General features: G+C 38.6%; 1 protein-coding gene across 1 annotated transcript in view; it reads left to right on the top strand.

The window, feature by feature from the left end:
• Positions 1–2,192: 2,192 nt before the first annotated feature.
• Positions 2,193–24,110, top strand: part of LOC107092011 (tankyrase-1) — a gene marked incomplete at its 5' end in the record, with an annotated part of 29,285 nt that continues 7,367 nt past the window's right edge. The window contains 17 exons of the mRNA XM_015386276.1: positions 2,193–2,293; positions 4,132–4,198; positions 4,324–4,510; positions 4,893–5,014; positions 5,101–5,192; positions 6,665–6,743; positions 7,062–7,233; positions 7,780–7,859; positions 11,057–11,202; positions 11,280–11,445; positions 13,565–13,784; positions 16,982–17,091; positions 18,498–18,686; positions 21,127–21,207; positions 21,601–21,787; positions 22,444–22,523; positions 23,386–23,506. Of these exons, the coding sequence (XP_015241762.1) occupies positions 2,193–2,293; positions 4,132–4,198; positions 4,324–4,510; positions 4,893–5,014; positions 5,101–5,192; positions 6,665–6,743; positions 7,062–7,233; positions 7,780–7,859; positions 11,057–11,202; positions 11,280–11,445; positions 13,565–13,784; positions 16,982–17,091; positions 18,498–18,686; positions 21,127–21,207; positions 21,601–21,787; positions 22,444–22,523; positions 23,386–23,506 (2,200 nt within the window). The remainder of the gene's footprint in view (positions 2,294–4,131; positions 4,199–4,323; positions 4,511–4,892; positions 5,015–5,100; positions 5,193–6,664; positions 6,744–7,061; positions 7,234–7,779; positions 7,860–11,056; positions 11,203–11,279; positions 11,446–13,564; positions 13,785–16,981; positions 17,092–18,497; positions 18,687–21,126; positions 21,208–21,600; positions 21,788–22,443; positions 22,524–23,385; positions 23,507–24,110) is intronic.

The raw sequence follows: 24,110 nt of genomic DNA, 5'->3' as shown, positions 1-24,110 counted from the left end.
ATTAATCTGTCGATTCTTTTTAGGGTTAATTGATTTCTAATCTGATCAAAATGTTCCTTAAAGAAGATTTTTTGCTAAATTAAACCAGGTGGAACTAGACTTTTTCACTTGTGGAGTTCTGGATAGAGCATATTGACAGATTAAAACTTTTTTTTTTAAATCTTAAATTAAAAATGTTTATATATTTTTTTAAACAATTTTGATATATCTAATTGGGTTGCTCTGTCAGCTAAAGGCATATTTTACAGTTTATACTCCACTTAGTGATTAATTAATTGCTAAGTTGAAGATTATTTCAATAATCGATTAATCAGGATTAATCTGAAATAATTGCTTGCCCTAATCATGACTCCTCCTTAGTTATTTACCCTTGTATGGTAATAGTCCTACGCCAAGCTAAATATTTACTCTAAAGTCAGATGAGTCAGTCTGTAGTCTCATAGGGTATGATGACTGACGTTATGATTTTTTACAACTGTGTTTTCATCACCAACTCATCCCTTTATAAAGGAAGCTGTGGAAGAAAAGCATGGCTGCTAAAAGCAGAGAAGTGTCCCTGTTGGGACAAACCGACTACTATCAGAAATAGATGGCTTTTCCTTGTCTAAATCTAAAAAAAAATAAATACCCAACAGGCTAAGATATTGTGTAAGCTTTGTGATATCTTGGTTTGAATGAATGTCTTCTTATTATAGCCTCATACTGAGTTTGTTTTGCCACACTCAGTGTGAGCGAATCAACAGCCGTGGTTATTTAGATTTCATGAGCCGTATTATCTCTGCCAAGGAATACATACGACATGCTCAGTTTATTTAATTATCGTCAGGGAAGCCCATAAACTAAATACATGTTTGCATGTTCATATAGAGCTAGGATGGAAGAAGGAATCATGATAAACCTGGGTTTATTGCATTAACTGTAGATATATGAGCAAGTTTAGAAAAAAATAGTTTGAGAAAGTATTTTCTTGCAGCCATTCCCAAATTTTTGATGACAAAAAAAAAAAAAAAAACTCAACAACTTCAAAGGGACTGACAGAAAAGGACCTGCATGTCACATCTCAATTATACCCCAAATATGCAGGAATGAAAAGTTAATAGAGGCTTAAATTAACTTTAAGTATACAATATAAAACTACTGGAGTTAGATCTACTTTATAGGAACTTAGTATTGCTAAACATTGTGACACCTGAGCTTTTGTAAACAGAGCACTGTTTCCTAATTTGATTTGTTTGAGTTTTTAAATACTTTTTGTGTGTCAGACATACATTGACATTTGTTATCACTTTTATCTTAAAAATGGAGGAAGATAAAGTAATATTGGCTTAAAGAATCAGTCCCAAAAAACCAGATCAAGGATCAGTTGGACCGATTTTAAAATAACCAGTATGGGTCTTAAAAAAAAAACAATTTTTAGACACCATGCCCTTTTAATTTTCTGGCCTAAAATTGTTATGTTTCCGCTTTGAAAGCACAGAGAAAAATGTTTGTGATTCTGGGCACGTTTTTGTGGCTTTTAAGGGGAAACGATGGCCTTGTTTCAACTTTTAAGATAATTTTAATGGACTTTTTCTCCAAGTCAGCAGGCATAAAGGAGTTGCCAGATTTTCTGCTCCATACAGTACATAACAGAGTTTTAGTTTCATTTTCTCCTATGAATTGATTCATTCTCGTTTTAAATACTTAAATACTTATTAATCTTATGTTTCCTACTTCTTGCTGCTGGATTCAGGTTAAAAAAATAATGGTTTTCTCTGTGGTGAATGCAGTGCTGAGAAATGTCATGGCCTGCAGGCAGTTTCTCTACAAAACTGGAACATTCCCAATGCCGTAGGATTTCTCCTTTAGTCTGGGTGTTGCTCCAGGTTTGGGGAAGAATGGGCTTTGCAGAGAACAAACTGAGGAAATGCAGCATATGGTGCTGGATGTATTTCATCTGTCCTATCTTAATGGATGGAGAGGTTCTGCTTTTCATCTGCTTATCGAGGAAATGATTCTTAGACCTACTGGCTGTAGATTCAGTTGGGATAAAGACCTATTTGTTCTTGCAGAGACACACTGTCGCTGAATTAGCATTTTATCAGCAGCCGCTGTAGAACAAACCTATTGGCTGACATTTACTGCACTTTTTTTAGCCATTTTTCTTCCATTCTTTCCCTGCCTGATGGTATTTTTTCTTCCCCTCTGTCTCTTTCAAGTCCACTCCTCTCCACCTGGCAGCAGGATACAACAGGGTGAGGATAGTTCAGTTGTTACTGCAGCATGGAGCTGACGTCCACGCCAAGGACAAGGGGTAAGCATGACAAAAGCTATTTAAATCAAGTTGTAGGCAAAGACAGAAAGCGCCTCTCATTGATGTTGTCCACAGTTGTTGAAAGAAGCACATTATTCTTTTGGTTTTAAGACTTATTTCATTTTATAAGAAAAGAAATAAGATTTTTAATTTTTTTTTATTTGTAAAAATATTTAAGAAAACAGATTAAATTAATTTTATTACACATCAGGAAACCTTAAAACCTTTCTCTTATAACCAAACAGTTCAAGGCTATTATTTAGTCATGATCCCCCCATACAGGTTGTAAACTTTATGCAGTCAGCAGCTCCAGCCCTGCAAACTTCATGTGGCCTCCAGATTACCTTAAAGAGCTGTGTGTAGAGAGTTTTATTGGATGACTCATAATGGCATAACAGCTGCATCTAAGTCTTATCAGCAAATGCAACGTGAAGCTACAAAAACGGTAAAATAAAGCTCTCCACCAGTGAACATGAGCAGTGGAGGGATATGCTTAGGAGTGACGAATCATCGCACTCTGATGATCCACTAAACAACGCTATATTTGGCCACACCTGCCTGACTCTTCTATATCAGGTGTAAAGCTTGGTGCAGAGGAGATGGTTATGGTGTGGGTTTGACTTTGGGAATCCATAAGTTCATACTTTTAACTTTTTGCGAACATTTAGGGAACCGTTCCTTTCTGTCTCATCATGACGGCCCCAATTAAACAATGTGGTGTCGTACATCATGACATGGATTAGCTGGCTTATTGTCAAAGACCTTGACTGTTTAAACACCTCATTCCATTAGAAGATCTTTGCAAGATCCTAAGTGCAGCCTGGAGGGAGGAGTCGGGTTTCCCAGAAGAGCTTGATGCACAACATCACCTTAAGGCTGAGATGATAAAACAATATATAGATGAATCAATTAGGAGAGCACTAACAGACCATTTAGCTAGCAGTTTCCCACCCTGCAATCAAATGTGAGAGATGACGACTGTTCAGAAATCTGCTCCTTATTTAGCCTCTCATTTGCTTGCTGTCTCTTTTGTCTTTGACATTAGCGGACGTTAAATAACAACAGAAATTTGAGAATAACTGTTAACATTTATGAGGTAATTTCAGTACTAAAGAAATGCAGATGTTATGTGATTTTTTTATGCAGGTCAAAAGGTGCAAACAAATAGTAAATGATGTATAGTTTCAAAAACTTAGACAACTTTTATTGTCACAATCATGTGATGCAAATTCCAGAACACCCAAGCACAAAACAAATGCAACAGAAAAATGCAGCAAAAAAAGGCGAAACAAACTGCAAACAGGTGCAAATGGCAGCAAATGGCTGAAAACACACATATGATGCAATATCCAAAATATGCAAACACAAAAACAAAGGAAAAAGAAAAACACTGCAAACATGAATTGCTGTAATCACTAACAATAGGAAGAAAAAAACTACAATTAACAAAAAATGCTACAACCGCAAACAAAAAACTGCGAGCAAATGCAAAATGCTGCATCTTCAGAAAGAAAATGATACTTGATGTTTTGGAGTTTGCATCATAAATGTTTTTACATCTCGTTTTTTTGTCATTTGCTGCGAGTTTGCACCTATGCAACCGTAGGTTTTTGCAAATTAGAAAAATAATTTTGTTGTTTAACAAAACCCCAGATATGTAGTCCACTGGGCTCAGTGTTGTTTTACTTTTCTAACAATTGGATGGAAAACCTCAATATATTTTGTTCCAGTATTCAGAGCAGCATTGTTACGACCTTTGGAAATGCTTTATAAATTCAAGAGAAACATCATTTAAGATACATTTTTACTAAACAGTTCCTCATGTTTATCTTTTCCAGTGGTCTTGTGCCTCTACATAATGCCTGCTCTTATGGACACTATGAAGTCACTGAACTGCTGCTAAAGGTAAGAGTTCTCAAACAAACAATCACATCAATAGATTCTTTTTTTGCGAAATGAAAATGTAATTAATACATTTGTTCAAAGGCATTAAGGATCCACTCCTCCATTTTTTTGTGTTTCATTTGTAGCATGGAGCTTGTGTAAACGCCATGGATCTGTGGCAGTTTACACCTCTACATGAAGCGGCTTCCAAAAACCGAGTCGAGGTCTGCTCTCTTCTTCTGAGCCACGGAGCTGATCCCACCCTGCTGAACTGCCATAGTAAAAGCTCTGTGGACATGGCTCCAACTCCTGAGCTGAAGGAGAGACTCACATGTGAGCCTAGCTGAATGCGTAGCTGGTGAAACAGCTGTTGTTTTAAAACAACTGTCTCTTTAAATTATGCCTAAACCTTGAAAATATCTGTTATTACCTGAAATTATTTTTTTTTTATTTGACTTAGTTCCTCTTTTGCACTTAAAAACATTGTTTGCTGTTTAAACTGTTTAACAAAGCAACACATACTGTTGTCGTAAAACGGAAAAGTAAGAATAGATTCCAGGATTATTCCAGATGAGCTACAGCAGATAATAGATTTTAAAGAACAGATGCTGCTTTAGCTCTATATTAAAACCCCCCAAATAAGCTGTGCTCAGATTAAACGGTTTTAAAATTCGAAAAGAGGTTTGATGTTTATTTGCTCTCAATGTGCCTTCAGATGAGTTTAAGGGCCACTCGCTGCTTCAAGCGGCTCGAGAAGCAGACATGACCAAAGCGAAGAAGACCCTCGCTTTGGAGATCATCAACTTCAAACACCCCCACACACATGAAACGGCGCTGGTGAGATCGAAACCTGCTCCGCTCACAGGCTGACACCTTGAATTATCTGCTGATTTCTTCTCTCTGCTTTTGTTTCTGTTTGTTAGCATTGCGCCGTCGCCTCACCTCACCCCAAACGGAAACAGGTCACAGAGCTGCTGTTGAGGAAAGGTGCCAACGTCAATGAGAAGAACAAGGAGTGAGTTTTCTGTTCACATTATTGTGCTGTTAATGAATACAAAGAGTTAATTTTAGATTTGCCCCAAAGCTGATTTATTTCAGAGGAGACAATCAGAGATTTCTTTTTTGATCTGATAAACAGTAACAGTTTGGTCTCCAGTGTTTTTTAAGGAATTAATGAATACAGTGTGATGTTGGTCCAGGATCGGTACAAAGACTTTTAAAAACCCTTTTCAACCATATGTATTTTATTTTTTTTTTTTTTTTTTTTTTTCTAAGGATTTTTCATCCTCTTGCTCACAGGTTTTGTCTAACTAATGCTCTAACTCTAATGTTTTAAGGATAACGATTAGGGCTGGGTAAAATAATCGATTTAATCGATTTTGAATCGATTCCTTTACATTTTTGCAAAATCGATGTCTAGGAAATGAGATAGATTAGTTTTATAGTGACACGCGTGACGTTCACATTCAAATGAGCAGGAAAGATGCACTCAAATTACTTCAAGCCAGACAGCTGCAAATTTAGCCAATAGGTTGATTGAAGACATTAAAAAATGGAGGCTGACCATCAAACACCCTGTAGTTGTTACAGACAACGTTGCAAATATGGTTTGTGCAGTGGAGATAATTCAGCTCATGCATGTCTGTTGTGTCCCCACTGTGTCACGTCTGTTTGCTCAAGTGAGGCCTTTTCACTTTTCACAAACAAGTTTGCAATTTTGAGACAGTTTTTTTTCACATCTGAAGTTTAAACTGTCCGATTTACAAGTTTGCACTTTGTGTTTAATATGACAGGAAAAAATAAAATACATGAGTGTTTTGAAACACAGTTGAACCACTTTCATTATTGTAAAAACAGATCGAATTGAAATTAATCAATTTAGAACTGAATGAATAAAAATCGAATCGATTCAGGACTTTGGCGAAAATACCCAGCCCTAATAACAATGTTTTTTTTTTTTTTTTTACCCACACTAGTCTTTTCAAGTAAAGCCCTTCTTTGGCTCTTCAACTATTTTTTTAAGGACTTTAAAACCACACACACCCCTCCTATGACTTTGCTGTCATCAGTGTATAACAACTGAAAGGGCAGAATTCAATAAAATATATGTTTTTCTTAATTGGACCAAATTAGGAATTTGAGAATTTTTAAATGTAATTAGAATCTAGGACTAAGTAATGCTAATTTTAGACTAAAATCCATAAGATTTGGCACATGTTTGTTTTTATTCATATTTGTCTTCATTGTAGCATGGCCTGTTTTTCCTTTGCCAACATTTGTAGTAATTGCACACACTTCAAAATGAAAATAAACAAGTGATGAAGACGTAAACATTGCAGCCTGCCATAAGGCTGCACTGGGGAACAGAGATATTTTATCTCAATTTAAATCTATGAGGATGCAGTGTTGGAAAAGAGGAAGATGTGTAACTGCAGCTCAGTCAGAGGAGGTTGATCTTTACCTTGTTGTGTCTCCTATCCTCCCTAGTTTCATGACACCTCTTCATGTGGCAGCAGAGCGGGCGCATAATGACATTATGGAGGTGCTTCAGAAACATGGTGCAAAGGTAAGTGAGTCATTCTTTAGCTGATAAATGGATAAGCTGCCATCTTCTCTCCATGAAATGTCTATATCCAAACCTTTTTTTTTTTCTTTTTTTTTATGTTTCATGTTAACTCTTTTTATAATTTTAAAAGGAGTTCCTCGAGTTTCCTAAAATTTATTGTTAATTGACAAGATTTCTATATATATTTTTTTTATTTTAAGGTGAATTTCCTCCACATGATCTCCATCGTTTGCACAGGAAAAGTTTCTGTGACATTTAATTAAAGAAACCGAGGCGGCTCTTTGAAAAATCCTAACAGTGAGATGTTTGTGTGTGCAGGTCAACGCCCTCGACACGCTGGGTCAGACGGCTTTGCACCGTGCAGCGCTCGCCGGCCACCTACAGACCTGCAGGCTGTTGTTAGGATACGGGGCGGACGCCACGCTGGTGTCACTGCAGGGTTTCACCGCCGCTCAGATGGGAAATGAAGCTGTGCAGCAAATCCTCAACGGTATGCTGGGCTTTGTGTGGGTGGGCGGCGTGGTAGCTGGAAGAGTACACGTGTAGGACGTGCTGGGGTTTGGTTGCTAAGCATCAGCTGCTGATAGGAGGATTAACCGGAACTGTTCTGTAAAGGTCGATATCGATATTTTCTCTGTGAAAGTGGTAGGTAATCAGGCTCTGAGCGAGCCGACTAGGGATTGGAGAGACACCATATAACAAGTTCTTTTTCTGATTAAAATGTTCGTTTATAATGTCATAATTAAACTTAATTAGACTTAATCTGGTCTAAACCCCTGATAATTATTCTTGTTTTTACATCATTGTCTAATGAGCATAAAGGAAAGTACAAAATGTATCCGCTGTAATGAATCATTGCCCATGTCTGAATCCATTCACACTTTAACTGTGTGAAAAGAGATCAGGATATATTCCCTCTTCCCGTCCTGAAACATGTTTTTCATAGTTTGAGGTTTTTTTGTTCAGTCCTCCTACTAATGTTTGTCCAAAGCATATGCTGCTTCACAGCCTCCATTGATCTTCTGCTCCTCTGCAGAGAACGTCCCAGTGAGAAACTCAGATGTGGACTACAGACTTCTGGAAGCTGCCAAAGCAGGAGACCTGGATACTGTCAAGGTGCTTTTATTTATTTAACATTGCGTTTCTTTTTACCGACTTATAATTTGAACTCGGTCTAAGTCACAAAAGTATCGGTAAATAAGAAACTCTGAGCTAGAGGGATAAACACCCATGACATATTCGTCATGATTTTAAGTCCAGGTTAATGTTTAGATTCTTAGAGGTTAGGAATTTTAATTTTTGTTTGGACTGTTTCAAAAAAAGAAATACCGTAATTTTCGGACTATAAGCCGTGACTTTTTCCCCATTTTTTGACCTTGCGGGTTATATAACAATGCGGCTTATCTATGGACTTTTACAGCTAACTAGGGTAATATCTTAATCTATGGATTTTACCATCCACCACGTTGACGGTACATTTGCTTTAACACACAAGTACGGTGGCCGCGTGCGCGAGAATGCTGAGGTCCTCCGGAAGCAGACTTCTACCGCGAGTGGTATGAGACAGAACGACGGCGAGAAAGACGGACATTGCGAGCGCAAGACAGTTTGTGTTAAACATAAAAAACCTGCGGCTTATAGTCCGGTGCGGCTTGTATATGTACAAATCATGCAATTTAGCTTCTGCAGCTTATGTTCAGGTGCGGCTAATAGTCCGAAAATTACGGTAATGGAAAGAGAATATAGAGGTCTGTGAGAAGTGAATTAATGCTCTGTAGCAGCTGGGGGACCATAATTCTGCCAAGGCTGTGCTTTTCAGTGGGTATGTGAGTCATGGAAGAAATTTTGATTTCAGAGGTGGGGGCGACGCAAGTATTTTTAATATAACTAACTTCAGGGTGTGTGACCATCCAATCAAAGACCCGATTCAGCGGAGCATCACCGCTTTGTAAAGTGAGCTTCTCAGGAGTGACCGCGGCGACAGCCTTTCACACAAGAAAAGACGGTGGGCCAATCAAGAGCTTGTGGGCGGTCTAAACTCAGGGCAGCTTTAGCTTTTCCGCTTGGTCCTAGTGCTGGATGAATGGCTGTGTAATGTAGCGTAACATTGTATTTGGACAGTCAAAAGTGCAGGGGTGCAGACACACACACAAAAGGATGCTAGCTCCACAAAAGGATGCTAGCAGAATAAGATGGGCAGAATAATATTTATTATTTATTTACATAAAACATTACAGAATGCTAAAACATTGTATAGAAAATATTGAAGACTTTTCTTGAGGAAATGGATACGTTTTACACTCTCTCCGTTGTATTACGTCACGTTATCATTTGAAATGCTCAGAGCAGTCAGAGTAAAGCTCAAATGGCTATTTAAGTGTTATACTTTTTTCATTTTTAGAATATGCAATATTTACACAAATACAAAATATTCAAAACCCACCGGAAAAATTTAAAAGAGTAAAAAAGTAAGAAAACAAAGTATTACCTACCCGGAAGTTATTCTGTTCGCGCATGCGCAGGACGGATCGTGCTTCCGGGACGGATCCTTAGTGACGAGCAGTAAGAGCTGCACTTCATCGGCTCTTTATTTCCGTTCTGCAGGAGTTGAGCCTAGTCTGCTTCGTGAAATCTTCCTTTAACCATGACACTTCCTGCTCTTTGCTTCACAGAGTTAATAGAGGTTTCTTTTTCTTCAAATGGATATTTGATTTATTCTAAATATGGTTTATGTTCTGCTGTCAGACGACCTGTCCAAAAACATCATTGGAGAAGTTCTGGGTTTTGTTTTCTTTGGCCTTCATACTTTAATTTTAAAGATTTTCTTTTTGTTCACCTCTTATGTAAATTAAACAAAGGATTTTTTTTTTCTGTATAAACATTAGCCCAACTCTGCTTAAGTTTCCATTAGGATATTTCGGGGTTTATTTTGCAGTCCATCTTCATTGTGAATGAGCTCAGACAAACTGACTTTAAATCCTTTAACAGACTCCTAACCTGCTGCAAACTCCTTCAAAAAGCTGAGTGACGATGTTCTAATCATGCACGCTTGATGGGGTCCGTCTTTGTGTACTCAGCTGTTAACACGTCTCTAAAATAAAAAATAACAATGTCCTGACCTTTGCAGCTGTTGTTTCTACTCCCGAGGCGTTCTGGCCAAAGGGCTCTGATAAATGCCAATTGATTATTCTATCTCAGTTGAAGGGTTTTTTTTGTTTTTTTTTCTACCTGTTTGATTTTAAGAATAACGAAACCTTTATTCTCATGATTGAAATTAACCTTTCTACACTTCATTCTTTTTCAATAATAGCGAACAAAAAAACTGCAGAAACACACACAGCTCCGCAGTAAGAGAGGAAAACTGACGCTTGATTTGTTTTCACCTTCATTCATTGACAGTAGTTGTTAAATGGGTCAAAAAAGGCTGTGAGGCCATAAATTCTGAGGATTTGACAGATCAGCAGACATTTATTGTAACCCACTGGATGTTACCTAAGGTATGATGCAAATACTGTCATCCGTAAATTTTGTATGCGTTTAGAAACCGTCGCTGTCCTTGATGACACTTGTTTACACTAAACTTTTCTGAGCCGAAAGTAGCTCAGCTAGTGTTACTGACAGACCGGTGAGGCCTGAAGGATCTTAAAGTTGGAGCAAAATATCTTTCAGATCCAAATAAATTTAGAAAAATAAATCAGGATATTTAAAAATGTTTGTATTTCTAGAATGATTTGCGTATCTTTTTGTTAAGAGCTAAATTTATCCTGTCAGTAAATGTATTTAAAAGGTAAATTTCTGAACCTACTTTAGGAAGAGAGGATTAACATTAAAACATGGATATTCTGCTATTCATTGATCTTTTCATTCATTCATACATTATTTAAATGACCTAAAGAGGATCTGTTTCGTTATCCGCTATTCATACATCCAGCTGTTAGTCTCCTGTAGATTTATCGATTTTGTTAAACATCTGTTGGTTCCTCCACACCAAGTGGAAAGATGTTTCCATAAAGTCCTGCTGAACTGTGGGTTTAACACCCTGATGTTAATGAAAAAAGAAACACAAACAAATTTTTTCCCCTCAAAAAGAGGGATTCATGTGTTTTTCTGCTTTATTCAGAGACATTCAAATAATGTTAAAAATCATATGTATTTCTTATTGTGAAGCTTCTTGTTTTCATCCGAGTTAAAGTCCAAAAGGTTTCTCTGAATGCGTTATTCCAATCACTCTCCAAGCCTGTGTCTGTATTAGTTTTACTGTGCACGCCGCTTATATTGACATACTCTTTCTTCCCTCTCCTGTCCGTCTGCAGTCGCTGTGTACTGCTCAGAATGTGAATTGCAGAGATCTTGAAGGACGGCACTCCACTCCTCTCCACTTCGCTGCCGGCTACAACCGAGTGTCAGTGGTGGAGTACCTGCTGCACCACGGGGCTGATGTGCACGCTAAGGATAAAGGGTGTGTAAGATTGGAATAAAATATCCCGTTTTATGTTCTTAGAGATTGTTAGTCATCTATAACCACCTCTCCTGCAGCGGCCTGGTTCCCCTTCATAACGCCTGCTCATACGGTCACTATGAGGTGGCCGAACTGCTGGTCCGACACGGCGCCTCTGTCAATGTGGCCGACTTGTGGAAGTTCACGCCGCTTCACGAAGCAGCAGCGAAGGGCAAATATGAGATCTGCAAACTGCTGTTAAAGGTTTGTTTTTTACAAATCCTTTTTTCCTTCAAACCTAATTCAGGTCTTTTAATGCAGGTTTGCTGTTTTGGATGATTAAATCTGCTTCAGGCAGGAGCTGAGATCCCATAGAAACCTGCCTCTGCTCAGCAAATCAAGATGACTTTGAAGGAGAAGCAAACTTACCGAAGTTGAATCTAGTCTTATAGCTTATGTCGGTAGGACAGTTAATGTTTCTGGATAAACCTAAGAAACTGGAACTGATGATGTTCGCCAAGAGTTTTGATGAAAAACATCAAATTTCCACATCTCCTTTAGCCTCTCTCCATTTCCTAAAATGTTTGCTGTGATTATGTTGTGAGCAGAGGGTTGCTAAATCTGTAGATGTTTCATTAATGTGGAAGACATTTTTACCCCAGTCTGATTGGCTCAACCCTTCTAACTGCGTGTTTTCCGTCATATGTCACTGATAACTTTATGCAGACGTTTGTTAAAGACTGCCAAGGCTGCATAGGGCAGCTTCTGCCTCCTGCAGAAGGAAAGGAGTAAGAGACTGAAATAGATTGAAGGTTCATTAACAGTCCTGGTTCAGGTCCAGACATAAATAAAAAAAATGTCACCTCAACCCTTGATAGGGCAAGTTACCATTTTTGATCACTTGCATAACCCTTACAAATGGAGTCCCCCCCATCCCTCAATGAGTTCTAGAAGCACAAGATCTATATCTAGCCATTCAGCAAAGATACTAATACATGGCTGTACATCTTATTTTGGCATTTGACCAATTAGATGAGCTCTTGAATGATATATTTACCTACTGTAAATTAAGTTGAAAAAAAAATTAAGTCAAAAAAAAAGGTGAAAAGTTAATTGAAAAGTTAAAAAGTTAAGTTAAAAAGTTAATAAGCCTAGTTAACAATTATATTTAGGTTTATAAGCTAAAAAACACAAGTACCAGTATCAGCATTAATGCCTCTAAGTTAATGTTATACCCAAAAAAAAATGTTTCTTTCACTCTCAAAGTGTTTTTCATAATTTTCTTACAGAAACACTTTTGTTAGTTTTCAAGTTGGCATTTCTTGTTATTATTTTGATTAATTTTTCCATCAAAATATCCGTATTTTTTAAACGTTACAAAGGTAATAAGGTCTCGTCCTGGACTCCAATAACACTATTGGCTTAAAATTCTGATTTTCAAAGTATTTCACCCTATAAAGGGTTAATTTGGCCTGAATTGCTTTCATAAAGATTATTAGATGGAATCAAACAGCACCATGCAGTTGGAGCGGATAATTCTGGGGAAATATGAAGAGTAGAGTAAGTCTGTCGCATTAATGGCAAACAAATGCCTCCTTAGTGTGTGGCGGTTTGCAGCGGTAGCCAGGAGGGGATTAATCCCTCACAGCTTTTCATCGCCCTTCCTCCCAATTTTCCCCAATTTTATTTGCAGTAAACGATTTCAATTGGCAGCTAAACAGTCCCACAGCATCATGTTACTACCACTGTACAGTATTCCTATGTTTGAAAGCCTTCTACATAGATGCTTTCTACTCCTGATTCCATGTAGCTGCAGGTTATTAAGGCATTTTTTTCAGTGTTAGTTTGAAATATTTTCTCTCCTGTAATTTTCTTGAACATAGAATAAATCATTTTGGGATCCAAACAGCTTTGAATCCAGGTGTCTAAGATGGATGAATGGCAGGTCCAGAACTCCAACAGACACCCATGGGAGTGGTCCCACTACATTCAGCCTTAATAAGGACATTTTAAAGCTTAGGATGAAGTGACAGGTGAAACTGAAAGCCTGGGAAAAGCTGAGGAATGAGAGCGTCTGCTTTCTCTCCCTCCCTGGTGGTTTCTGCTTCACTGAGCATCTCGTGTGCACCTCTCTGCTTTTTATATTCCCTCCTCTTTCTCATCTACTCCTTTGTAAAATTCTCATGTCTTCATCTTACTCATCACCGGTCACCATCTTATTCTTATTTGAGTGGTGGTTCTGGCATTTGAAACATTTCTATTTTTAGATTGGAGTTTTTATTTTCATGCTTTTCTGAATAATGAGATTCACCAAATGTAGACTAAAACGTTGGCCTCTTTTTTAACTTTTGTAAACTCAATCCCTGGGCTTCCCTACCTTTAGCATGGAGCAGATCCAACCAAAAAGAACCGAGACGGTAACACGCCCCTGGATCTGGTGAAAGACGGCGACACGGACATCCAGGACCTGCTGAGAGGAGACGCTGCGCTGCTGGACGCTGCAAAGAAAGGCTGCCTCGCTCGGGTACAGAAGCTATGCAGCCCGGACAACATCAACTGTCGGGACACGCAGGGACGCAACTCAACGCCGCTGCACCTGGCAGGTAATATCCCACGAAAAGTGGTGGTGAAGATTCTCAGTCATCCAGGTCATAGTCATTCCAAAAAGGTCAAAAAACATTCCATTGGACTTTGTTTCCAATTCTAAAGACTTTTCGCTTCCCATCCAGGGAGCTTTTTCCAATTCAAAATTTCAGATATAGGGTTGAGTTTTGGCTTAGAAAACATGCAAATGGAACCGGACGAACAGGTCCACCCCTTTGGAATTGGGGTTGTTTGGCTTCTTTTTTAGCCTGTAATACCCAATACCTGTCTATGTCTCTTAAAGGGGGGTCGTTAGAGGTAATTGTTGGTCTGGCTGAATAGGCGTCATCTGTAAGGGGGTGGGGGTAGCAATGATGAAAGAAGGAATCAACTCAATCGCTGAATTGTAGGTTTTTGACAGCTTAAATCTGAGTCCACCCGCTCTGTTTAAGCTTGTTTTTTCTTAACATAGATGGCTTCTTTCACGCTCCATTCAAACCACCTATTTTCTTTATCCAAAATGTGAACATTTTGGTCCTCAAACGAATGTCCTCTGTCCATAAGGTGTAGATGTACTGCAGAGTAGTCCCGAGGAGGTCACGCTTCTGTGTTGGGCCATGCATCTGTGGAGAGGTTTTTTTGTTTCTCCAAACTAAAGATCAGAGCATTCCTCTCTGGACTGATTTGCACACAGCACTCATATTTGGTCTGGGGGCTTGTATTTAGGATGCACTAGTCTCTGTTTAAGGGAATTGGGAATCAAATTGGTGGTTATAATTTACAGGTTCGGTTATACAGGTGTCAAAAGGTTTCTAATGAACCAAAGATTAGAAAAGATGGTAAAATCAAGTTCTAATGGATACATAAAGAAAATACCTTACATCTCTTAACCTGAACCCATGAAACAGTAATTTTGCTGTAGAAATGATGGAATTAAAAACCTCAAACATATTTATTAAAATCAGTTTTTCCCACGATCATTGCTCCCCAAAGTGTTTTTACTTTTGTACACTTTGCTTTGATCAGCATTTTCCACCCATGAATCGATCTGGAAAATATTTGCATCCTCAGGTTATATCATGCATTCTTCTTTCCTACTGTGCTTCCTTTAGACCTCTCCTTCCATCTTTCCGTCCTTCTCCCTTTTGTCTCTCCACCTGCCTTTCTTCTAGTCCATTCCTTCTTTCTTGTTTCCCTCCTCTGTGTGTTTTTGTCCCTTCTTTTCTTTGAAAAAATTTAATAAAAAAATGTAAGAACTGCAGTGTTTGGATTGCAGCCATGAACACGTCCCCTTTAATACGTCAGAAGGTAAAAGTAGATTATGTTTTTTTCTGTCAGTCATTCTGTCTCTTTGAGTTTGTCAAAGCCACTCTTTGTTTTCTGACGCTGCGACTTGCTAACAGCCAGGAAGTAAACATTTCCAAGAAGCAAAGGTCTTCAAGATTATTATCATATCATATTATTGTCCAGCTGCCTGACTTATGTTGCTACATTTAGATCCTTACTTTTTTTTTTATTGATCTTTTTACTGATATTTTGTCCAAATGTAATTTAGATTAAAATAAAGGAAAAAAAACAGTCATCTGAGCTGCTGCTGCATTCTTGGTCCAGCATTCTTGCAGCACTTTTACACAAATGCTTGAGGGCATTGGCAGCTTGTACACTTTATACCTGAAATATTAACCACATATTTTAATACCTACTTTTAAAACATGCGCTAATTTGCCAAATGTTCAAAGATGAACATTTCTGTCGAGTTTATAGATGAGGTGAGTTGATCTGGAATAGTCTGGTAGCCTCACACCAGATAGAGACAAAGTTTGGCCTGAAGGCCAAACAAACACATTGTTATGTATATATTCAGAATCTGTAATCATGGTGTCATCAGTTAGAGCGATAACAGATCTGTTTGTTCTACTAGGACACCTTACAGACTCCAACAGGCACAGCAAATGAATAATGAGATTCATACCTTAGTGATCATCTGTCCCTGAGTGAACTAGAGAATGAGGGCAGGTGTTGGAGAAAGAATTTTTTCTTGTATTTTCAGGAATAATGAGACTAAAAGTACCTTTTTTTTGGTTGTTAGGTTAAAAAAATAAGATATTTGTGTAAGTGTCCATCTTATAATATCTTATGGAAAAAATGTAAGCATTGGCTTAATGCATGCTTGAAATAGAAATAAATTATTCTTTATAAATATCTTGCAAAATTCATGAGTTTTCGTTTTTAAAAAGAGCAAGTTACTGCTATTGTCAGGGTTGGTTGTGGTTTAGGACCCAAATGCAGAGGCAGAGAGGCTGAGGTGATTTCTTGTGGATTTAATTGAAGAAAAAAGTAAACAAAGGCAGGGATGCAAAAATCCAACTAATAAAGAAAAGCAAACCAGAACTATGGAGACATCTGGGGAAACCAAACACTAGGAGCCAGTGAGAGTCGAGGTAGGTGGACAACAGCATGGGAGGACAGCAAAGACAAGGAACCAACAAAGAATGAGAGCAGAGGGAGAGCATATATAGCAGAGAGAGACAAAGGGAGGGCTAACGAGCTGACAAGGAGCAGGTGTGAGAGGAGACAACGAGGGAGCCAAGGGAAAAGGAACACATACACACAAGAGGGCAACAGAGGACAACAGAAAAACATGAGAACTAACAAATCTAGAATTTACAACAAAACTGTAATTAAACCAATAAAATTAGAAAACAAGGAGCAAAGTAAAGAACAGAACCAAGACCATGACAGCTATAGAGTCTTACTTAACTGGACTAAAAACGGAAATGGCTCTTTGGTTGGTGAGGGTTGCAGACCCCTGATCTAATCCTATAACAAGTTAATTTATAATAGATAAATGTTTAGTTTATGGTTTATTTTTTCATCTATAGCACTTTCAATTTCCACCACTTGTAAAATATCGCTGATCCTACAAGCTTTTAGAATCTCTTTAAGAAATGTGATTTTTTTTTTTTTGGTTTTGTTTTTTTATTTATTTCTGGAATGAATAAAAAAGTAACACTGTGTTCATGATGAATTTGTTGTTTCCATAGCTTTTTTTTTCATGTTGAAGCAGACAAGAAAATGTTTTCACACTGCAGCCCGTAGTCGGATATTCTAACAATTTGTTATCAGACTTCCTTGTCTCTAATTTCACGGTTTTGTTGTTTCCACTCTCCTCCATCTTGTCTCTCTATCCCCTCCTCTGCTCTCCTCTGCTCTCCAGCCGGTTATAACAACTTGGAGGTTGCAGAGTATCTGTTGGAGCATGGAGCCGACGTGAACGCTCAGGACAAAGGAGGATTGATACCTTTGCACAATGCAGCTTCATATGGGGTAAGACAATCGACACATAAGACGTTTTGATCCGTTTTATCCTAATTATCCTTAAACTTTACTAATCAGCTCAGTGATCCAAGCTTGTTTCTATCTCAAGGTCAATGCACCCGCTCTGTGATTTAAGATTAACTTACAAATCTGTTTAATGAGCCATAAAAAAAAAAGCTATTTTACTACAGTCAATCCTTAAGTACAATAAATTTTTTCTGGAATCCAGCAAATATCTACAAATGGTTGATGGAATATATGTGACATTTTTGGAGGCTTTTATGCAATCAAGCAAAACAGATCAGCGATAACCATAAAGTGGAAGTAGAACATGTAATTAACTGCTTAAAGCAAAAGGCAAGAGGTGGTAAGAGTTACTAAGAAAGGCAGCAAAAAAACCTCATAGTTACTCTGGAGGAGCAGTGGAGGTCCACAGCTCAGGTGGAATCCTCACCTAACTATTACAACCATTATTTACTGAAAACTTTACTGAAAAAAACAAACCAACACAATACAACAAACCAAAACAACACGGTCTGAAAGATGAAGGAGGCAGCATGAGGCTTATTGAGCAGGGAAGATGGTTGGAGTTAACAAGATGATGTTTGGAGCGAAAATGGTAGCCTAGTTATAATAAATGCTTTAGTTAAAGTCCAGGCTTAAATGAGATTATGTGGCAAATGAGGAGCTGCTTCTCAGACACTTCCCATCCAGTCTGACTGAGTCTGAGCTATCTTTAAGAGGTAATTCAGTTTCTAGATGTTCTACTCTGATAGATCTATATGGTAAGCCAGAATAATTGAAGCTGTGGGTGCAGCAGAAGATGGTTTTATAAACGATTCACCCAGGAGGTAAACACATTTACAAACATTTGATAAATTCATTGTCTTCCACATGACAATTATGCATTAATTTGCCTCCTAATAGGTTAATAGGTGTAGCATTAATGTCAAAAGTTTGATGTGATGAAAGTTAGCAAACTACTGCAGTTAACATCCAATATCTTGTCATTTTTCTTCGTCTTTCCAAACACGTTTTTGTGCACAGATTGTCTAAAGAATATGCAGGATTTAGCTTTTTTATTTCTCCTCATCCACATTCCCTGGAGGTCTGAGTGTGGCTCCTGTTTAGTCAGTGTGGTGCTGCTGAAAAAGTAATGAAACACATGTTTGCATGAAAGCTTTATGAGCTCTGCATTGTTGAAGACAAACATAAACACACTAGGGCATCCCCCTCTGTGTCTCACAAACAAGTTCCACTGTTTGATGCTGAGAGAGGAAACCGAGGACAAACAGAGGAGAGGAAAGACGCGTAGTAAAACAAGAATCATGGCGACAGTTGCTGATTATGTTCCACATAAAACCACATTTTACAAATTAAGTTTGCTCATCCTGTCGCTTCTCTCCCCCATCTAGCATGTGGACATAGCCGCCCTGCTGATTAAGTACAACACGTGCGTGAATGCCACCGACAAATGGGCTTTCACCCCCCTCCACGAAGCGGCACAGAAAGGCCGCACCCAGCTCTGCGCCCTGCTGCTGGCTCACGGAGCTGATCCCACCATGAAGAACCAGGAGGGACAGACGCCGCTGGACCTGGCTACGGTAATGAGAGCCCACACAAAGATTTCTGCCAGTATAAATCTAAATTCCCTCCCATCAGGACCCCCGTACTGGTGACACACTGCGAAATATAACTAGCTTCAGCTAATGTGCAGGTAATTAGAGTTCACTATTTTTACCTGCAGTGCACCATCGAGGGAGGATGTAAGGGTAAAGATTGTTCATGCACACTAATGAGGCTTCCTAACTTGGCTCCTGAGGTACCATAGTTTGCTGTGGACAGAAAACCATTACTGCTGATACTAAAGGGCAGGAGTTTCCAATAAATTAAGCAATTTAAAAAGTATTCATGAACTTCTTTAAATCTTTGCACATATTTTCATTGATTTTCATTTGTTTTTAAGGGGATAGATTGACAAATGGTGGTCAAAAGATCTAAAAAATATAATTTCTTTGAAAATTATGAATAGAAATGTAAAACCTGTTTTGTGGTTTATTGAACAACTTCTGATTAAATACAGCTGTAGTTGTTTCGAATCGATTTTTACTATTTTAGTTGGATTGTTCAAGCTTACAACCATTTAGTGTGTGATCGGGAATATATAAGTATCCCTGCTTTTTTTACTAACGATATTATGTCTTGACTTTCACTAGGTGATTCAAACACATGAAAATGTTGTTGAATCTGAACCGCCCCCTGGTAGCTCTGTATTTTAAGGAATGTCTCGATGTTGAATCTCTACTCCGGTCTTTAGAAACCGCCAACAAGTTTTCCTCCTTGATTGCTCCATTAATCTGCATCCATCCTCTCATCTACTGACCAACATCTGTGTCTTTGCTTTAAAGCCAGCATCCCCACAACATGATGCTGCCACTACCACTGTTTTACTCAGGATGCACTGGCAGCTCATAGTATTTTGCTTGTTTGAATTAAACTGCTTTCCTTTAGTCTCTATTTTATCCAATGAGATGAGCTGTGGATCTGTGCTGCTGCTCCAGTGTTAGCATTTACTGATTCTCTATGAATGTCAATTGAAATCAAACCTTCTAGGTTTGTGTTTTTACAAATCTCTGGTTTCAGATGATCAATCCACTTTATATTTATATAGCACATTTTACAACAAAAGTGTTTCTAATGTGCTTTACATAAAAACAAAAGAAACGCACACAAAAAACAGAGTTTCAAATGAATACATACATAAAAAGGACACGGAGCGCCACACTATTACGCAGTGTTAAAAGCCAAAGAGTATGATAAACCAGATGATAAACCAAACAGCACTCTGTGATATGATTACTAGTGTTGTGTAGTGACCTAACCCTGCTTTAAAGTTCTGCACAGCTTTGCTGCCATGGTTCTTTGTCTTCGTGATGCTAGGTTTTATTAAGGGGTCTCTAAAAACGTCTCAATTGCTCCTGAAGACAAAACCTTTCAGCTTCCTATTTGAAAAGGATAGATTTTTCTCCCGCTACTTTAAAACCATGTGCTATATTATAAAGTCCACCTTTTTCCACTTAAGGCAGTTAGCCAAAATAAAACCCATTATTTTAAAACAACATTTTGAAACAGTGATCCATGCATTTGTGACCACACGGCTGGATTACTGCAACTCACTTTATACAGGGGTCAGTGATTTGTATATTTCCCAACTTCAGAGGGTTCAAAATGCTGCTGCACGTCTTTTAACAGGTATACGAAAATTCGACCACATTTCTCCTGTTTTAGCTTCCTGGCACTGGCTGCCAGTACATTTTAGGATTGATTTTAAAATTCTTTTGTTTTTAAAACTCTTAATGGCCTTGCCCCTTCTTATCTGTCTGAGCTGTTGCATTCTTACACACCCTCTCGTTCCCTCAGGTCAGCTGATCAGTTGCTTCTGAGGGTCCCAAAGACAAAATGCAAGCTCAGAGGAGACCGTGCTTTTTCTGTGGCAGCTCCTAAGCTATGGAATGATCTGCCTTTGAGCATAAGACAGGCCTCTTCTCTTTGCTATTTTTAAGTACCTTCTTAAGACTCATCTTTTTTCCTTGGCTTTTTGCACAATTTGAGAGGTTTCACTTTGTTTTATTCTGTTTGTATACTAATATGTATTTTATACTCGATCTTTTCTATTTTATAGTTGCATTGTATTTTATGATTGTGTACAGCACTTTGGTGCTGTCTGGTGTATAAAGTGCTTCATAAATAAAGTTGGTATTGTATGGTATGGTATGGTGTGCTACATTAGGTTGATCTATTCCTTAAAATCCGAATAAAGCACTGGTAATATGCAGTTCAAACAATAAAACACATATGGAGAATATTATTAAACATATTCTTTCAATATTTTCAGCATTCTAGTGCAATGCACTCTGCAGTCCTAATCTTTTTTTGTTTCATAAATATAACTAGGATATCTGACTTACGTTAAAAGAACAACGATGGAAGCTAACTGTTTGCAGACCTCCATCTTATCACTCTTTCTCTTTCTTGCTGCTGCAGGCGGATGACATTAGAGCGCTGCTGATTGACGCCATGCCACCAGATGCCCTGCCGAGCTGTTTGAAACCGCAGGCCACCGTGGTGAGTTCCCGTCCACAGAGTTTTAAGTGAGAGCTTGCACATAAAGGCACATAAAGCAGGCAGGTCTCAGCACAAACGGCGCTCTTTAGGAGCTGAAGCACGGCACTAGAGAAGCAGAAGAGCATGACATCTGAGAAGATTCAAGTTTGAACTCTAAAGACGGTTTAGTTGGGAGTAAAGGATGTAAATTAAAACTAGTCGGACGTGTGCAGTGAGCAGAAGTGTATGAGATGAAAGCAGCAGAGCCGTCAGAGTTCTTATTCCTCCTGCCATCAGTCAAATCATCAGCTCAGCTGCAGGAGATGAAAGCTGCAGAAACTTCAGCGGAAGTTTTGAACTACTGGAAGCATGCATCCAATGAAATGATCAAATCTTCCTCCTTTACTCATGCAGGTGAGCGCAGGTGTGGTGAGTTCGGGTGCAACAGGAGGTGTGGTCATCTCTCCGTCTCCATCTCCTTCCTGCCTGTCGGCGGCGAGCAGCATCGATAACCTCACCGCACCTCTCGGGGATATCGCAGCGGCCGGGGCCACTGGCGTTGCCGACGGAGCGTCTGGCTCTGACAGGAAGGAGGGAGAATGTATGTAAAAAAGCAGCGGTGGAAAGTTCTACCTTGAAAAATAATTGCTTTAAAGCTTAAAGTAGGTTAAACAAAAAAAATTGTTTTTTTAATGAGACCTAGATCAAAATGATTTATCCATTTCAGACTTTTGAAGTGCTGAAATAATAATGATTATTATCATGTTGATTGTAATTGTATCATCTGTAAGTCATAATATTGCTTCTCAGGTTTGTATTTATTACCTGAATGAATGAAATATATTGATGGAATAAGAAGAGAAAAAAAATATATAATAAGAACAAAAAGGAAAAAAAAGAAAAAACTAATCTTCTAATAGTATTATCTGTGAGGAAAAGATTTAAAACATTAATTCCTACGTAACAGTCATTATAATAGTAATGCTGATGATTACTAAATGCAGATCTACAGGATTTAAATGTAGTTTAAGTTTGATTTGTTCATGTTTGAGATGCAGGAAAACATTGGCATACAATTGGTTCCTGTTTCAAGGATCCCTGAGGCTCTTTTCTTGATCTTCCTGATCTGAAATGAATCTTCCTTTGGGATTTTTCCAACTCCGACTTTCTGCTCTACATAAATTATCATTAAAGCTTTCATCTTTTAATGTGGGATTTTAGCCTCTGGTCAGCCTACTGATGTCTTTGCCTCTGCAGCGCTCCTCGACATGACCATCAACCAGTTCTTGAAGAGCCTGGGCCTGGAACACCTCCGAGACATCTTCCAGAGAGAGCAGGTAACCCGGAAAAGATCCTCATTCCTTTCTTGGTTCAGAACCAGATATTTCAGGATTTTTTTGGCTTGGTCATATAATCTGCTCCAATTGTTTGCTTCCATTTCATATTTCTCATATTTGTTGGTGATACAGGGACTTAATCTCCCCTCAGAAATAAAAAAATAAATATTTCAAATCACTCAAACCTGAAAGCAGTAATTGTTTTTCCTGTCATTTAAACATTTTAATTGGTTTTTCTGCATTTATTTACTACGGTTTGTTTTTATAGGCATGTGTCTGCCAACCTCATGGTGTTCCTATCTGCCACATCTGCAGTTTGTTTTAGTATTAACTGGAATAAAAAAAAAAAATCTAGATGGCCCAAAAAAGGCGGGGGGGACAGATGGTAAGAGGGAAAGAGGAGAAAATGAACAGGAGGAGAGGAAAACAGACATTTTCAACAGAAAAAAAAAACAGTTTGACAGTTAATAGATTCTCTGCAAATGTACGTAGGATGTGCTGATTTATTCCTGTTATCAGGCAGGAACTATCTCCAATCTGATCTGCCTGAACAAACTTGCAGAGCAGGAAGAGAAATTCCCAGTTATTTATTTGCATATCAGTTGTGTGATTACTGCCAACCACTCGGTGACCTTTTCTTCCTGCCTCCCTTCCTTATCATGAATATTTGTCAGGCCTATTTCCACTCTAATACGTCACAAACCTCTCTAACTGTCATTATTAATGAGCTTTGGTTATTTATGATCAGCCTCAAATGATGTGTATGCATGCATTTGTCAAATGTGCAGCTACTGTGTGGAGGGTAGTCTCCGTCTAGTAGTACGGGCAGAACTGACGAGGTATGTTCACTGTCTCCGGGCAGATTTCGTTGGATGTTTTGGCAGACATGGGCCACGAGGAGCTGAAGGAGATCGGCATAAATGCTTACGGTCACAGACACAAGCTCATTAAGGGCATCGAGCGGCTCCTGGGAGGCCAGCAGGGTCGGTAAAATTCACCACACACTAATAATGCTTAATTACTTGTTTTATGAGCAGATGTTCCTGCTAAATGTGGGAGCTTTGATGAATGTCACCATTATCTGAATCTTAAAGTCACAGTTTGTGGTGAAAGTTAAACTATTTACTTCTTTATAGATGTATGCTTATTTATTTTATCTGTCTGTCCATCCAACTAACTATCCATTCATCCATCCATCCATCCACCCATCCATTTAAACATCCATCCATTTAGACATCCATCCAACCTCCCATCCATCCACCCATCCATCCATTAAAACATCCATCCATCCATTTAACCACCCATCCATCCATCCAACCTCCCATCCATCCATCCATCCAACCTCCCATCCATCCATCCATCCATCCATCCATTTAAACATCCATCCATCCATTTAACCACCCATCCATCCATCCAACCTCCCATCCATCCATCCATCCAACCTCCCATCCATCCATCCATCCATCCATCCATTTAAACATCCATCCATCCATTTAACCACCCATCCATCCATCCAACCTCCCATCCATCCATCCATCCAACCTCCCATCCATCCATCCATCCATCCATCCATTTAAACATCCATCC

This window comes from Cyprinodon variegatus, unplaced genomic scaffold (genome assembly GCF_000732505.1).
Source record: "Cyprinodon variegatus isolate N-32 unplaced genomic scaffold, C_variegatus-1.0 Scaffold362, whole genome shotgun sequence".
NCBI lineage: Eukaryota > Metazoa > Chordata > Actinopteri > Cyprinodontiformes > Cyprinodontidae > Cyprinodon > Cyprinodon variegatus.
This window is presented reverse-complemented; position numbering and strand designations above follow the sequence as displayed.